We start from the raw sequence: 18,233 nt of genomic DNA, 5'->3' as shown, positions 1-18,233 counted from the left end.
TGGTAAAAATGAATTTGGGGTTCAGTAGATGTTAAATGCAACTCGAATGGCAGCAACAGCCTATTTAAAGTGTTGCTAAACCCAGGATCCTGCATTCACTATATCTGGTCTCCCACAGTACACAGAACATGGAAATGCAAGAGTTTTAGTAAAAAATAAACTGCTAAATACCTTTTATCATTAGCAGTATATAGCAGTCTTATGACATTTATCAATGTCTGGTTAAAGCATGTAGGAGGAGTTTTCATTCTACTCTGAATGTCCTGGAAGGCTGCAACACCCCTGACCCTCTGTGTGGACAGTGCTGATTGAACATGTACTTTAAAAGAACTTATATGTGCATGTAACATATTTTATGTATTGTTTTTTCTTTTGAACCTCACCCAGATAACACATAAAGAAATGTGTTAAAGGAGGGGCAGAGGAGCTGGGCCAGCACTGACAGGAATTAGACACAATCAAAAATGGAGAAGGATATGACAGGGAGGGAGGAAAGGGGCTGTGTTAGCATGTTCAAAGACACCTTGCAAGTGAATACTAGTTCGAATTTTACAATACTTGATTTTTCTGTATTTTTATTTACAATTTTTGATGACCAGGTCTCTTTATGGATGTATTTATTAGGGATCGACCGATACTGTTTTATCAGGGCTGATACCGATTTTTCGACTGCCTTTAAGGCTAATAGCCGATATCAGGTGCTGATATTCTGTAAATTTAAAGTTTTTATTTTTACACTGTCCTTTTAATTTTTTTTTTATCACTTTTATTGCTGTCACAAGGAATGTAAACATCTCTTGTGACAGTAACAGGCAGTGACAGGTACTCTTTATGTAGGGATTGGGGGTCTTTAAGACTCCAAACCCCTCCACTGCACTTAAAAGTATTCAAAGCCTCAAGATCTGCGTTTTTGAATACTTTCTATTTTTTAAAACGGGCGCCGTTAGGATGCCAGTAATGTGGAAGTGATGTCATGACATCGCTTCCAGGTTACTAGATCCGAGACCCGAACACAGCAATCGGCTTTGTTCGCGTCTTCGGCCCGCCAGCGGACGTTCCGGCTGGTCGCTCGGGTCTCCAAGTGGGACAGGAGACCTGGGTGGAGTGGCCGGGGGGGGGGGACACGACACGTCCCCTCCCACTGCTTGTTATAACAGCCGAGCAGCTCCTTAGCCACATTGGTTGTTCTTACAAAAAAGCCGACCGTCCTCTCTGCATGCAGCTGCATGCATCACCGCGGTACAACCACTTGAAGCAACATCAGTAATATAGGTACGTTTGTTGCCAATTCTTCAAAAAAAGTGAATATCAGCCACCAATAATAGGTTGGCGCCTAGTATTTATGATTACAGAGCTGCATTAGTTGTTTCTTCTATATCTGCTTTGAGTTAAGGTTTAGAGAATAAATAATTTTCTGGAATAAAAATTAAAGATGCCAGCTAGCCCTTGATTTTGCAATAATATAAGAAAGAGAAAAAAAAACACAGACCCTTAGATATACAAAGCATGCCCAGCATGATTTTTTTATATTTTTATGCCTATGAAGAGGGCTGGGGCAAGGATAAATGTTTAATTGTAAAGAAACTGTACTTAACCTTGTGCATTAGACAAAAAAAGTGCCTTTTGACAACCATGAAAAATACATCAATGTCCCCCCTGAAGTGTAGAAGCACCAACTTATTGATATTCCCCAAAATTCACAGCACTGTTCATGTGTTTAGTAGGAAGACAGTGTGGGCACTGTTCATTCATAACTGGTGTAATATGTAACCTATCCACTAGGTGGAAGCAGAGTTCCTAAACGAGATTGTAAGTGTGACATGCTCACCTACTGCGAAATTTCACTAAGTACTGAGACTACAGAGAGGCTGTTTACTAAAAAGTGTCATTATTTATTAATACAGCAGATGTCACCTTGATGTTCTTTTCACCTGTATTCTGGTGTTGAAATACATTATTAACTATAGAGCATGTTAAAACTGATGTGGTCTCTGACACTTTTTGATGACTCATTTCTATTGCACGTGAAAAGCTTTACTAAGATTCGAATGTACTAGGAAAAAAAAAAAACAATACATGCGACTGTAAAATGTTGCTTCACTAATAGCCACACAATATACCTTAAATTGTATATAACAATATGTAAAGCCTAAACTTTTCTCTTTTTTTATATTTGGATCGTAAGGAAGTCCTAAGCCCTCTGTCAGGTTTTGTGACTGTTTGTATCCTTCCTGGGACAGTTCACCCTCTCCATTTATCCTGGCGATCAGTGTGTCCGAGACAGAAAGTAAGGAGATAGACAGCTTTAGAGTTGTCACAGAACATGAGATAAGGGGATATCATCCATTGGAGACACCTGTACAAGTGCCAATGATCTAAGGAAGGGTCTTTTCAGAGGAGTGGCATCCATTCCAATTATCAGGGGATCAATGAACCTGCTGCTGCATCTGAGCAGAATGGAAGTCACTTTTTTTTACATCAGTTTCCGTTCAGTTTTTTCTTGCATCTTGTAACGGACCCAGTGCCGGATATATAAGGGGACAAAAGGAGCAACTGCCCAGGCCCCCTCTGCAAGAGGGGGCCCCCAGACTTTGTTTATAAAAAAAGAAAGTAATAATTATAAAATGAGTTTTATTATTTAAAAAATTGACAAAGTGTGTGTGGGTGTCAGGATACAGAACAGTTAAAGGATAAGTTAACTTTTAAAAAGAAATTTTAAAAAATGCAAACTGCAAAAATTGTGCATTTACTATTTTTTTTTTTTTTTAGGGAGCCGGGAAAGCATTACACTAGTGATTTGTAGATCGCTGATGCCATGCAGTACAGCTGCATGATTAATCGTTAAAGAATCAAGATTTTGATTCTACCCCCCCCCCCCCCCCCCATCTTAACACAGCATTTCCTCGATTTAGTGCAGAGGTCTCCGCTCACTTGTGACACCTGTCAAAAAAACCCAAAAATACCTTTTTTTTTAGCAGAGACCCCAGAGAATAAAATTGCAGTTGTTGCAATATTTTATGTCACACTGTATTTGCGCATCGGTCTTTCGAACGCAATATTTTTGGAAAAAATACACTTTAATGAATTAAAAAGAAAAAAAAAACTAAGCAGTAAAGTTAGCCCAATTTTTTTTGTATAATGTGAAAGATGATGTTACAACGCGAGAATCGTGATCTTTATTCTAAGCAAAAAAAAACGATTCTTATTTTAGCCAGAATCGTGCAGCTCTACCATGCAGGTCTCCTGCAGACTGCCAATGTAAGCTATCTGCCCGTACATCATACAGATAGGCAGTTTCACACTGACAAGAAGACTGAAGTGCTCAACAGTGCTGAGGTAGTTCATTGGAAACTACAAGCCGACAGCCATAAAGAATGTCAGGACTTGTAGTTCATTCATACACTGAGCTCTGTGAATGAATGACATGACGGTGTGGGCAGAGCCCTGTATGGCCGCTCTGTTTTCATAAAGTGACAGCTAAACTTCTACCCGTACTGCTGTCACAGAGAGAGCAGCAGGGAGCGAATGCAGCAGTAGGGACATGTTACATGTTTTAGTCTTCAGAGGCAAACAAAGGGATGAGGACTCCTGGCAGATGTTTTACATTTCAACTTCTCTATTATTTTAGTATTGGAAATGTTTGTTTTCAGGTGACTGCGTCACAGAATCTATTGCCTGGTTTACAAGAGACAACTGGGTGGGACAAGAAAAAAGTTTGAAAATTGTTGGAAAGTGACAGGCAACAGCCCCGACAAAATTGTGTGGGAGTGAAGGTAATAACCAGCATCAGTTTATCACAGGGAGAAACATGAGAGAGAAGCTCACTGCCCCGTTTGGGTCAATATGTAAATCTGACATGCCACAATCTCAAATAGTGCAAAACATTTTTTAGCAAGTTTTACCCATAATTACGAGAGTGTTGGATGAAATTAGCAGAGAGTAGAGGACCTTCCTTCCTTACGTGTCTTGCACCAAGTGTAGTAGTGAAGTCAACTCCTAATCGGTGGGTATTTTCCATGTTCTCAATCCTTCAACCAGACTTCCCACAAGTCATTTTCTGTTTTTCCATCCTTTCAGCCTGTGGATCCGTACATGCCACCTCCTGTGCTCCAGCCTGCCAATGCCGTCCACTCAGAAAAAAAGAGAGGGGACTTGCCATAATGCTTGGAAAGATTTACAGAGAACTCAGTGAAAAAGGTATTGATTCTTCATGATGCTCACTCTCTCGTCTCAGGAATACTGTATATTGCTAACTTTCTCTCTTTGCAGACTAGCAAACGTGTAAACGTGACTACGTAGGTTAGAATATATTAATGTTGTTTTCTCAGTCCTCAGTGAGAAAAATATGGCACAAGTGTCTTCTTCGGAGCCCAACATATTTTTTTTTAGAACAAATGCGATTTATCATTTCAGTTATTTTTTTTATTTGTCATATGCCGTATATACTCGAGTATAAGCCGAGTTTTTCAGCCCATTTTTTAGGCTGAAAAACCCTGCCCCGGCTTATACTCGAGTGAATATCAAGTTTAGAAAAAAAAGTCCCGCAACGGAGGCAAAAAAGGGACGGGGCCGTCCCGCTGGGTGCCGCTCATGAATCGGCCAGGTGCCCCTGTCAGTTTACCCTCCCTCCCATGTTGTGTGTCCAGTCACATAACGATGTCCCGCCTCTTAGACCGCCTCTTGTGATAGGCGGGACATCGTTACCGCGGCTGCATGGTGATACAGTGGGACATCATGACATCTACCAGGAACTTGTAAGTCTGTATATGATGGGCACTGGCAGTATTTCATGGGCACTGATGCGCACTGGCTGGCTGTATTTCATGGGCACTGATGCGCACTGGCAGGTTGTATTTCATGGGCACTGGCAGGCTGTATTTCATGGGCACTGATGTGCACTGGCAGGCTGTATTTCATGGGCACTGATGCGCACTGGCAGGTTGTATTTCATGGGCACTGGCAGGCTGTATTTCATGGGCACTGATGCGCACTGGCAGGCTGCATTTCATGGGCACTGATGCGCACTGGCAGGCTGCATTTCATGGGCACTGATGTGCACTGGCAGGCTGCATTTCATGGGCACTGACGCGCACTTAGCAGGCTGTATTTCATGAGGACCGATGTGCACTGGCAGGCTGTATTTCATGGGCACTGGCAGGCTGTATTTCATGGGCACTGATGCGCACTTGCAGGCTGTATTTCATGGGCACTGATCAGCAATGATGGGCTGTGTATGATGGGCAATTTACCGGTAGCTGCATTTCCCACCCTAGGCTTATACTCGAGTCAATAAGTTTTCCAGTTTTTTTGTGGTAAAATTGGGTTCCTCGGCTTATATTCGGGTCGGCCTATACTAGAGTATATACGGTACTTTAATTTTTATGTTGGGGGGCTCTGGAACTTGAAGTGCCCTGGGCCCCCAAGATCTAAATCCAGCACTGAAACCCATAAAAGATCTATGGGCAGATGGATGTAAACAGACGTGCATCTGTTGACATCTTTCTACCTTCGATCTGCTATATTTAGGTCAAAATGTGATTGAAAAATGTGTAGCACTAAAAGCATATAAGCCCTAGAAATAAGCCTAGGGAAAAGTCACATCAATGTTCAAATGAACAAAGAACGTGCTGGAGTGTGTCTTCATCTCAACCATCCAAGGAGATCATAATCTGCACTCTATGTTTGCATCCTTGCCTGCATGACTCACCACTGCTGGTGTATGGGTCCACAACTCATGGTAAGAGTACCTAACCCTCCCCTTGGTGGTGGAAGCAAGGTCCTGGGTGCCGTCTGATTCTGAATATTTGAATATCATCATCTGCAACATTTTGGGATATATTAACATCTTCCACTCTACTAAAGATTCCCGTTGCGGATTGTTCCCTAAAAACCCATCTTTTTGGACTTATCACTTCATCACATTTTTTGTTGTTCATTTGAATGTTGATGTGTATATATGTGCACTTTAGATATTACCATATATGCCTGCATTCAGTTGAGTCAGTGGTTATAGTAATATCCTACCTACGTTGTTTGGTTCAGATTTGTATTTTATTTTACACAATCAGAGGTGTATGTGCACTTTTCCCTAGGCTCATTTCTAGGGCTTATATGCTTTTAGCGCTACACATTTTTCACTCACATTTTGCATACAATTAGTCTTATTGTTGTGTTAGCAGCTTATCTTCACATTTGTGGCGCAGTAATTTATTCACATTTATATTTAGGTCAGAAATCGTTTATACCTCCACATACCTTAAAACTGAATATTGACTGACTGCACAAATGCATATTTGGTAAACCTGTTTGTTACCACTGTTTCAACTCCATCTGTAGCTATGCTCACATTAGTTCAATGTTTATTTAGCCATTAAGTCTTACCTAAATTATGGGTTGCCTTATCTTTACAATTTTGGCCTTTTAGTCCCCTTGCAGTTTGATTGTGGTGTGAAAGTTATGCCCTGCTAGCTGTGTTCCTAATATCCCCTCCTAATTGATTAATTGCCAGATTCAACCCACACCCAACACACAGTATAAAAACAAGGCCTTCTTTACGGGGGGAGCACATACAGGGGGCTGCGCATACAGGGGGTTCTTCCAAAGAAGTGGGGTTCTTTAAATAAGTGTCACTTCTGCTCTTGCACTTCAGCAATTTGCACAAAGCTAACCATAACAGACTGCAGGTGACACCATTTCCAAATTTTATCATCTTCCGGTCTGAAACATGCACTCTTTACCTCTCCTCTTTTTCACGATTGCTGCCTCTCTCCTCAAACTCTCTTTTCATCATCCCTCTGCTCCACCCCACAATCTGTACATATCACCCTCACTTCTCCCCTCCCCCTATTACTGCACTCATCACCTCTTTCTAACTCTAAGCCCACTTGCTAACAAACCCCCCAGGATACTGAAGCATGTCCCCTCATACAAATCATATTCTCATATTACCTCCCTTACTCTTCTGCTTCTCCTAATTGCTGGAGATATTTCCCCAAACCCTGGGCCCCCCTTATTTAACTGTGCCCAACACACCCATCACCATCACCCTACACCCTCTGGCAGTAGTCACAATCTACACAATTTAGTCTCCATTCCTTTTCTTCCCAACACCAGCCTCCCTCTCTCCTGCGCCCTCTGGAACGCCCGCTCTGTCTGCAACAAACTCACTGCTGTTCATGACCTCTTTGTCACTAATTCCTTTAATCTACTTGCTCTCACCGAAACCTGGCTCCATGAACATGACACCCCTTCTCCTGCTTCCCTCTCCCAGGGTGGCCTTCACTGAACTCACTCCCCTAGGCCTAATGGACGCAAAGGAGGTGGAGTGGGATTCCTCCTATCCCCCCAGAGCACCTTCCAGGTTATTCACCCTCCTCCCTCTTTTTCCCTCTCATCATTCGAAGCCCACTGTATACGTCTATTCTCTCCTACTTTCCTAAGAATTGCTGTGATCTACTGGCCCCCTGGACCATTATCGACTTTCCTTGATGAGTTTTCTGCCTGGCTACCCTACTTTCTCTCTTCGGATATTCCTACAATCCTTCTCAGTGATTTCAACATCCCTGCTAATACAAACACTCCTGCTACTTCTAAACTTCTTAGTCTAACCTCTTCATTTGACCTGAAGCAATGGGTACAGGCTTCTACTCTGATGGCAACACGCTTGACCTTGTATTCTCCTACCTATGCACTCCATGCAACTTCTCAAACAATCCTTTTCCTCTCTCCGACCACCACCTTATTAGTTTCTCTCTCCCCCTGTCTTCCACCACCTTTCCCTCCAATCGCCTAACCATCACCCGTAGAAACTTTCGCAACTTCAACTCCTCTCTCCTCTATTCTGCTACTGACCACCTCTATGACAAAATTTCTCCCCTGTCCTGCCCCAACCAAGCCACGTCCATCTACAATAAATCTCTGTCCTCCACCCTGGACAAGCTCGCTCCCCTCACTACACGCAGAATCAGGCCTCAACCCCTACAACCCTGGCAAACAGCTGACACTAAAATTCTCAAAAAACGTAGTCGCGTTCTTGAGCGTCTGTGGCAAAGACTTCAACCAATACAAATCTGCCCTCCAAAAATACTATTCTTTCCTCCACACTGCCAAGCAAACCTATTTTACAACTCTCATTAACACCTTCTCATCCAATCCCCGTAAACTCTTCTCTACCTTCAACTCTCTACTTTGTCCTCCACCCACTGACTTACTCACTGCCCAGGAAATCGCTAATCACTTCAAAAACAAGATTGATACAATCCGTGATGAAATCTCCATTCTACAGGTATCTCCCCCAGCTAAGACCCCATGTCAACAGGTACAACTGACACTCCCCCTATTCAAATCTGCTACTACAGACGAAGTTGCTAAACTCCTTTCTATCGCCCACCTAACCACCTGTCCCCTGGACCCTATTCCCTCTCAAATGCTACGGTCACCCTCTGACCCCATCCTACACTCTCTAACCCACATCTTCAATCTCTCCCTCACCTCTGGCATCTTCCCCGATGCTCTAAAACATGCACTGGTCATCCCCATACTCAAAAAGCCGTTCTTGGACCCTACCAATCTTAACAACCTACGCCCTATCTCCTTGCTCCCCTTTTCCTCTAAACTCCTTGAACGCCTGGTTTACAACCAACTGAGTGACCACCTCATTAAGAACAACCTTCTTGATCCCCTTCAATCTGGATTTCGCCCTCAACACTCCACAGAAACTGCTTTTAAAACTCACAAATGACCTAATAACTGCAAAAACCAACGGACATTATTCTGTACTCCTACTTCTGGATCTTTCAGCTGCTTTTGACACGGTTGACCACCCCTTCCTCCTCAAAAACTTTTACTTCCTCGGTCTCCGTGACTGTGCTCTTCAGTGGCTCTCATCCTACCTATCCCAAAGCACCTTCAGTGTCACTTACAATTCTACTTCCTCCACTCCTCTGCCCTTGTCTGTCGGGGTCCCCCAAGGTTCTGTTCTTGGACCTCTTTTATTTTCAATCTACACCTCTTCCCTGGGTCAGTTGATAGCCTCTCATGGCTTTCAATATCATTTCTATGCTGATGACACACAAATCTATCTCTCCACCCCTCAACTCACTTCATCAGTCTCCTCACTCATCACTAACTTACTAACCGACATATCTGTATGGATGTCACACCACTTCCTCAACTCAACTTGTCCAAAACTGAGCTTATAATATTTCCTCCCCCACGTGCCTCTTCCCCTGACTTCTCTGTCAAGAGCAATGGGAAAACCATCCACCCATCCCCACATGTCAGGGTACTAGGTGTTATCCTGGATTCTGAACTCTCCTTTCAGCCCCACATCCAATCACTTTCCAAAGCTTGCCGCCTCAACCTCCGCAACATCTCTAAACTACGTCCCTTTCTAACCAGTGAAACCACAAAGCTCCTGATTCACTCCCTGGTTATCTCTCGCCTTGACTACTGCAACTCACTCCTCATTGGCTTACCTTTAAACAGACTATCCCCCATTCAGTCCATCATGAATGCTGCTGCCAGACTCATCGACCTTACAAATCGCTCAGTGTCTGCTACCCCTCTCTGCCAATCCCTCCACTGGCTACCACTCGCCCAACAAATTAAATTCAAAATACTAACAATAAGTTACAAAGCCATCCACAACTCTGCCCCCGGCTACATCACTAACCTAGTCTCAAAATACCAACCTAATCGCCATCTCCGTTCCTCCCAAGACCTCCTGCTCTCTAGCTCCCTCATCACCTCCTCCCATATCCACCTCCAGGACTTCTCCCGAGCCTCGCCCATCCTCTGGAATTCCCTACCCCAATCTGTCAGACTGTCTCCAAATTTATCCACTTCCCTGAAAACTTTCCTCTTCAGAGAAGCCTATCCTGCCTCCATCTAACAACTGCACTATTTTCTCCATTAGCTCATCCCCCACAGCTATTACCCTTTTGTATAACTTGACCCTCCCTCCTAGATTGTAAGCTCTAACGAGCAGGGCTCTCTGATTCCTCCTGTATTGAATTGTATTGTACTTGTACTGTCTGCCCTAATGTTGTAAAGCGCTGCGTAAACTGTCGGCACTATATAAATCCTGTATAATAATAATAATAATAATAATAATAATAATAATAATAATAAATCAGTCTGTGGTAGGTGGATGTAAACAGATGTACTGCCATTTATATCCACCTGCCCATAGACAAACATGGAGCTTTAGTTCAGATCTGCAAAAAAAATAAACTGACAGATCAGATCAGAACGCTTGTCTGGAAAGAGCCGAAGATAAGATTTCGCTTTACTTTGCAGAGATTATTACCCACTTTAAAGTAAATCTGTCTAACAATGCTGACCTGCTTCTGAAAAAACTAGCTGCCTGGTTATTTTTCTGACCCTCTGGCTTCAATACTTTGAGTCACTGACCCAAAACAAATATGCGAAACAGGAAAGTCGGAAAAAGTTCCTTATCTGCATACTTGATCTGGGTCAGTGACTCAAATTACTTAGACCAGATTATCACAAAATGTAGCCTCCATGTTTTCCCTAAATAATGGTTGCATTTTCTTCATTTACTGATCTTTATGTTGCTAAGACACCATAACACTGGAAAAAGCAGTGTGCAGTAATCCATAGCAAACAATCAACAATCATCTTTCACCATTTTGGCTGCTATAAACTGATGAAAGGTGATGAAATCTGGCTGATAGGGATTACTAAACATACATATGATTTATATGCGCTAAACTGCCTTATTAACCCTGTTAATGCTGGATTTCAGCTCACTTCTTACACCACAGGCAACTGAGCAAATATTTTCCTTGCACATTCTGGAGACTTTATGCCTCCCTTCTGATGTTCTTGTGTTTAATCACTTCAAAACGGGACACTGCACCCAAATGAAATTTTTATATTATATAATATATATATATATATATATATATATATATATATATTTTTTTTTTTTTTTTTTTTTTTAGACAGATAGAGCTCTCTTTTCATGGCATTTTTTTTTTTAAAGGGTAAATTTATTGAAATTCACAAAGTGTTACATGTCCATATCACATTACAGTTTTTCATACAATAACATGAAGTTACATTACAGACTATTAACATTTATTTAGATCATAGAACTGCTAATATACATGTAAACCATTTTTATCCTAAAAAATAACCATGTTTCTTTCTTATTCCCCAGTTTTGCGCATCCTATCCCTGTTTCACATACGGCATTTGTTCAGTCACCTCCTATGTAATTGTCACTTTTGTCATCCTGTCATTGTCAATTATAATAAGGCTTTTACACTTCAATATCTCCAGAAATATTTTTAATACATTTTCCCCAGACTTTGTCAAACTTTTTAGTGCTACCTCTGGCTTGATATGTAAGCTTATACATTGGTATGGCATTATTAACCAATTTTAACCAGTCTTGTAAGGAGGGAGGGTCTGAGTTTTTCCATTTTAAAGCCAGTGCTTTCTTAGCATAACAAAATACTATTCTCAGAAGGGTCTTCTGTGATGTGGGCAATTCTTCCTCCTCCAGATCCCCAAGGAGACACCTGGCCAGGGAATATATGTTTGGAAGCTCAAGCCTCTCCTCCATATAAGTGAGGATTGTCCTCCAGTATGACACTACCCGAGGGCACTGCCACACCATATGAAAGAAACTCCCCACCTCTGCATTGCAACGGGGACATTCCGGGGATTCCCTCCTACCCATTTTGTGTAATCGTTCTGGTGTATAGTAAATTCTGTGTAAATAATTGAACTGAAGCAGTTTATCTCTAGCCGAGATCATTGAGGTCACCATTGTATCCAACACCTCCAGCCAGGTCTCCTCCCCAAGGGATGGTATATCCAACCTCCACTGTGCCGCCACCCTCTCCACCCTAGGGGTAGAGGATGACAGCAGAGCCGAGTAATCTCTAGAGAACATTTTTACATGATCTTCTTCAACAATCATTTTTTTCATTGTAGAGGGGAGAGCGTTATTTTACCCCTACTATATTGAGCCATTACGGCATGACGTAGTTGGAGGTATCGGAAGAAGAAAGTGTTGGGGATGGCGTACTCAGCTTTCAGATCTGTAAATGATCTAAAGAATCCATCTCTGAACAGCTGATGTGCATACTTAACCCCATATGCTGCCCAGCACACTCCATCCGGCACTTTAGCTATTTCCTTAAGCTGGGGGTTATGCCATAGTGGGGCTCTTTTCATGGTATTTAATCACTGCTGGGTTTTTAAATTGTTTTTTAAATTTAAAATATAAATAAGAAAAAAATAAAAAATAAAATGTTTTTCTTATAATTTTGCAAATAAACAATCCTTCTTCATAAATTTAGGCCAAAACATATTCTGCTACATTTCTTTGGTAAAAATAATCCAAATCAGTGTATATTATTTACTCTGTGTACAAGTTAGAGAGCCTACAATCTATGGTATATGCATTTGAAAACTGATCAATCCTGTTGTACTGATGGCCTATCTTGAGGCCCTAAAATGCCATGATACAAATATTCCCAAAATAACTCCTTTTTGGAAAGTAGACCCCCAGTGTGTTTAGTAAGATACATGGGAAGTTTTTTTGAAGTTGCAATTTTTTTGTCACAATGTTTTTGGAAATGGATATTTTTTTTTTTCACAATTTTTTTTTTTTTTTCTAACATATTGTCACAAGAGCAGTACAGCAACACCATATGACTGGTGTAGTGGTGATCAGGGACACTGAATCCACATTATACATTTTTTTTTTAAAATGTTTAACCTTTTTTTTTTTTTATTTTACATACTGTCACCAGAGCAGTACAGTATCACCAAAGTGTACTTCTCTGGGAGAGGTGAATAGGATTTAATTTTTTTTTCACTATTATTGCTTATTACAGCGATGATCACTGTACGTATAAGGAATTGTTTCACAGCGACCTAGTAAAATGATCTATGTTCCACTGTGTCCAGAAGACACAGTGGGTAGCAGATCGTGCTATTGCATAGCCCCTAGGGCACACACGAGGTACGCAACTGGGAGGATGTCATATGATGTATTGTTATTACAATAGAGCGGGAGGTGGTTAAGGTCAATAAAAAAGATTTTAGGTGAGGGTGAAAAAACACTTTTAAGTTTGTACTCACTTCAATCCAGGAATGTCCAAAAGATTTGTTAGTCCTGTCCAGTTGATGTCCAGGAGCTGAAAAGACAAGTAGATACTTAAAATTCTCTGCAGACTAAACAGCCATGGACTTCACTTAAAAATACATTGTCACTTGCCCAATCAGGGTAAAGTAACAGTTTCTACTAATAGCCTATGACAACAGCAAGGTATACCCATCAATATTGTAGGAGTCCATTCTGGGTAAGTACATTGTTGGCGCTTACCTGGGTAGGTGATTTTACTGCCCAACACCCAGTTTTTGGACTTGGCAACTGTCTCTGTAGGTCAGAGCACTGGCACAAGGTGAAGGGCATTCATTTCTACCCCATTCTTGAAAATCATGCTCTGTTAGAGCCACTGAGCAAAGGTGGACATGGATGGATGCGCAGTGTTCTCCCTAGAAATTTTTTGTAGGTGGGTGGGATGAAAGAGTAGCTGGGCGTTGGAAGTGGAGAGCTGAGAAATGGAAAACCTCAGCATATCTTCATGAAGACCATAGGTTAAGTAAATAATATGCATTTTTTTGCACTCAAACACAATTTAACCTTAATATCCAAAAACAAAAATGTACATAGATGGAACATTAAAGTTGAAGTAAACTTTCATCTCTGACATTTAATAGGCAAGCCTATAATAAAGCTTACCCATAGGTAGTGTAAATATCTCCTAAACTTGCACTGTTTAGGAGATATTTACTGTACATGCAGCCAGTGAAATCACTGGTAGAAACAAATAAAAGTGCAGCGTTAATAAACAATTTCAGAATGAACTAAAATTAAATAGTGATTAAGTGATAAACGTATAATCAGCATGTGAGAAAAAACTTTGGTCATAAAATCAAACAAACAACAAATGTGTGTAATAGATCCCATGAAGGAACTTAACACCTAACAAGTAAATCAACAATACAAAAATATTGTGTGCAAAAAGTGAACGTGATGTCCACAGATGGATTGTCATGGCATCATATAGAAAAGTTGCAAGTAGATAATCCACCACCAATTGGATGAAGGCTTACTGGAGGGCTTGGACTCAAACGGGCATATGCCTGATGAGTCAACAGAGCTTGTGGTGAAGTACCCCAAGAAATATGGGCATCCGTGTAGACGACCTCTGGCTGGGAGTCAGGTATTCCTATGGTCTTGCCGATAACGCTCCAGGTTGGTAACCCACAGAACGGTTAAACATGGAGAAAGATGGATACACTCTCCTGTGTGGTATGGTTAAGAAGGAAAAAAATAGAGGGCCACAGTGTGATTCCGTTAAGAAAAAGGGGTATTTGTTGAATAAAAATGAACACTCACATTGTGAAGATAAAAAGTGCTTTAGTAAAATTGATGCAATGGCATCAGCAGAGCCCGTCCCGGCGCGTTTTGTCTAATGAGACATCTGGGGCGATTATTGGGTGTCTCAGACAAAACAGGCTCTGCTGATGCCATTGCATTAATTTTACTAAAGCATTTTTTATCTTCACAAAATGTGAGTGTTCCTTTTTATTCAATAATTACCTCTTTTTCTTAATGAAATTACACTACATGGCCCTCTATTTTTTTCCTTCTTAACCATACCACACGGGAGAGTGTATCCATCTTGCTCCTCATTTAACCATTCTGTGGGTTACCAACCTGGAGAGTTATCGGCAAGACCATAGGGATACCAGACTTCCCGCCAGAGGTCGTCTACACGGATGCCCATATTTCTTGGGGTACTTTACCACAAGCTCTGTTGAGGCATATGCCCGTTTGAGTCCAAGCCCTCCGGTAAGCCTTCATCCAATTGGTGGTGGATTATCTACTTGCAACTTTTCTATATATCTATTTTTACTCTTTGATGTCATAATGATGCCATGACAATCCATCTATGGACTTGGACTCATTCACATGTTTGATCTCTTCTTTTTCTGTGGACATCACGTTCACTATTTGCACACAATATTAGACCCCCGATCTATCCATAAAGAGTACCTGTCACTGCTTATTACTGTCACAAGGGATGTCTACATTCCTTCCTGCAGCAATAAAAGTGATCAGATTTTTTTTTGTTAAATAAAAAAAGAAAATAAATCAGAGAATTAAAAAAAAAAAAAAATTTAAAGCACCTCTGTCCCCGTGAGCTCATGCACCAAAGACACCGCTTATGTAAGTCGCGCCCGCAAATGTAAACTGTGTTCAAATCACACGTGTAAGGTATCGCCACGAATGTTAGAGCGAGAGCAAAAATTCTAGCAAAAGACCTCCTCTGTAATGCCCTGTACACACGGTCGGACATTGATCGGACATTCCGACAACAAAATCCATGGATTTTTTCCGACGGATGTTGGCTCAAACTTGTCTTGCATACACACGGTCACACAAAGTTGTCGGAAAATCCGATCGTTCTAAACGCAGTAAGGTAAAACACGTACGTCGGGACTATAAACGGGGCAGTAGCCAATAGCTTTCCTCTCTTAATTTATTCTGAGCATGCGTGGCACTTTGTGCGTCGGATTTGTGTACACACGATCAGAATTTCTGACAACGGATTTTGTTGTCGGAAAATTTTATAGCAAGCTCTCAAATTTTGTGCATCGGAAATTCCGATAGAAAATGTGTGATGGAGCCCACACACGGTCGGAATTTCCGACAACAAGGTCCTATCACACATTTTCCGTCGGAAAATCCGACCGTGTGTACAGGGCATAAGGCTTCATGTACACGGGACGTTTTTACAACCTCTCCTGAACGATTTAACTTGACAGATAGTAACCCACATTTAAACCGTCCGTTTTGCCGCATTTGCATTTAGAATCATTTTTTTTTTTTAAATAGCCAAAAATTTAAAACGCCTGTAAACGAAATGCGGCTAAACATGAGTTACCGCATTTAGAAGCGTTTGGCACTTGAAATGCCTCTAAACTCAGCTTCTGAACCCATTTTTTTGCGTTCCAAAAAAAGCCTCTAAACTCAACTGCCTAGAAACGACTGCAGAGGAGAGTTCAGGAGCAGTTGAAAAAAAATGCCCAACTGCTCCTAAATATCCGTTTAGCAGCAGCAGTGTATATGAGGCCTAAACAGGTAACCGTTAAAGATTTTTAACGTCGCCTTTGAAGATTTTGAAGTACTGTAGTTTGTCACCATATCATGAGTGCGTGCAATTTTAAAGCGTAACATGTTAGGTATTTATTTACTCGATGTAACATCATCTTTTCATATGCAAAACAATTGGGCTAACTTTACGGTTTTCTTATTTTTTTATTCAAAAAAGTGTATTTTAAAAAAAAAACAAAAAACCTGCGTTTGAAAGACCGCTGCACAAATACCGTGTGACAAAATATTGCAACGACCACCATGTTATTCTCTAGGGTCTTTGCTAAAAAATATGTATGTATATATATATATATATATATATATATATATATATATATATATGTTTGGGGGTCCTAAGTAATTTTCTAGCAAACAATACTGATTTTAACTTGAAAGCAACAAGTGTCAAAAATAGGCTTAAAGGTAAAGGGAGAAGCCAAAATGACTTGCTTCATGTCTGTTCCAGGTAAGCGGCTCAAGACTCAAGAAGTACCAAAGGCTACTAGCATTTTAAAAAAAGAGGTCAGAAGCAGCAGCCTGTTTATTTTACTCTTGGTGTTCCTTAAGGCACGCACACACGATCAGAAAATCATACAAAACATACAGATGTCGAAGCCATCATACAAATACCTGATCGTTGGTACACAGCTTTCATCCGAAATTATCCAAAGGGACAAACACAAGAATTTTTCTTGTACGATACCAGATCGTATGATTTTATTTAATCAGTACAGTTTTCATCCGAAAATACAATACAATTACAATATTATATCACTTCCAAATTTTTATTCTATCGTACGAGAATTTTCGTACTTTAGTAACCTCTTCATTTTCAATATGGAGACTAGCATGCAAAAAAAAAATGGGAGGATCATTTGTCTGATAGTTCACTTTTTTTATTTTTTCTGAAAAAGCTGAAAAAACACCCTACACCTTCCCCACCCCACGCAAAAGCTTGTCAGAGGCCACCAGATGCCTTCACAAGCATTGACCACCAAACCCAGGCAGGCAATAACAGATTACAGTTCCACTAATTATTTCTCTCCTCACTCTGTGCCTAAGATTACTGCCACCTGTGGAGAATAGTTAATTACCGTTCAAAAAACCCTCACAATTAGCTGCCACATCTAATGTTAACACTCAGTGTAAATTAAACTAATATACCTTGTTACCCCAACACTTCATATTCCTGATATGCGTCTGCTGTACCAGGTACTAGTATGAGAAAGACTCTTGTTCTCTTTGTATTGCTTCCTTTATGTGAAATCCCTGGTGTTCCTGCCAGTCCCTCTGCTTTCCTATTAAAAACCAACCACACAGGAGTGCACAACGTGGTCAGTGTGCTCTCCTCCAATGATCAGACTTGTCCTGACACGCCCCCGCTGCACAGCCATTCACTGGGAAACTCAGTGTGCTGCTGCTTCCCCTCCGCCAGCTGAGAACAGCCAAAAACAGATGGTGGTCCACCGTTGCTGACCTATCAAGATCCAGCCGCCATGCGACTTGAGGGACCACCTTCTATCGTGGCCCCTACAGAGTGGCGTGGAAGCTCTCTTCATTGGTGTGGGTACACCTCCAGCTCGATTGGCTCATTGGGCATATGCCTTGTTGAGTCCACATGCTCTGGTATGCCTTCGCCTAATCAGTGGTGGATATCTTCCCACTTCATGTGACCATCCTTGCTGGCATTGGGATCTCACTTTTCTTTCCTTGGATCACTATATGAACTATTCATACTAATTTTTCATTTCACGATTTTTTGACCCACCGTTTTCCTTTCTTCTTCCTTTCACTCTTTGTTATATTGCAGCCATTTGTTAATATCATTTAAGTTCATTTTTTCCTCATTAATGTACACACAGCACCCCATATTGACAGAAAAACACAGAATTGTTGACATTTTTGCAGATTTGTTAAAAAAGAAAAACTGAAATATCACATGGTCCTAAGTATTCAGACCCTTTGCGCAGTATTTAGTAGAAGCACCCTTTTGATCTAATACAGCCATGAGTCTTTTTGGGAAAGA

General features: G+C 41.1%; 1 protein-coding gene across 2 annotated transcripts in view; it reads right to left on the bottom strand.

Annotated features, from left to right (window-relative positions):
- Positions 1–18,233, bottom strand: part of ESYT2 (extended synaptotagmin 2) — a 220,161-nt gene that overhangs the window by 59,639 nt on the left and 142,289 nt on the right. For both annotated transcript variants that reach the window (XM_073629929.1, XM_073629930.1), the window contains exon 7: positions 13,123–13,178. In XM_073629929.1, the coding sequence (XP_073486030.1) occupies positions 13,123–13,178 (56 nt within the window). The remainder of the gene's footprint in view (positions 1–13,122; positions 13,179–18,233) is intronic.

The sequence above is a fragment of the Aquarana catesbeiana genome, linkage group LG05, assembly GCF_042186555.1.
Source record: "Aquarana catesbeiana isolate 2022-GZ linkage group LG05, ASM4218655v1, whole genome shotgun sequence".
Taxonomy (NCBI): Eukaryota; Metazoa; Chordata; class Amphibia; order Anura; family Ranidae; genus Aquarana; species Aquarana catesbeiana.
This window is presented reverse-complemented; position numbering and strand designations above follow the sequence as displayed.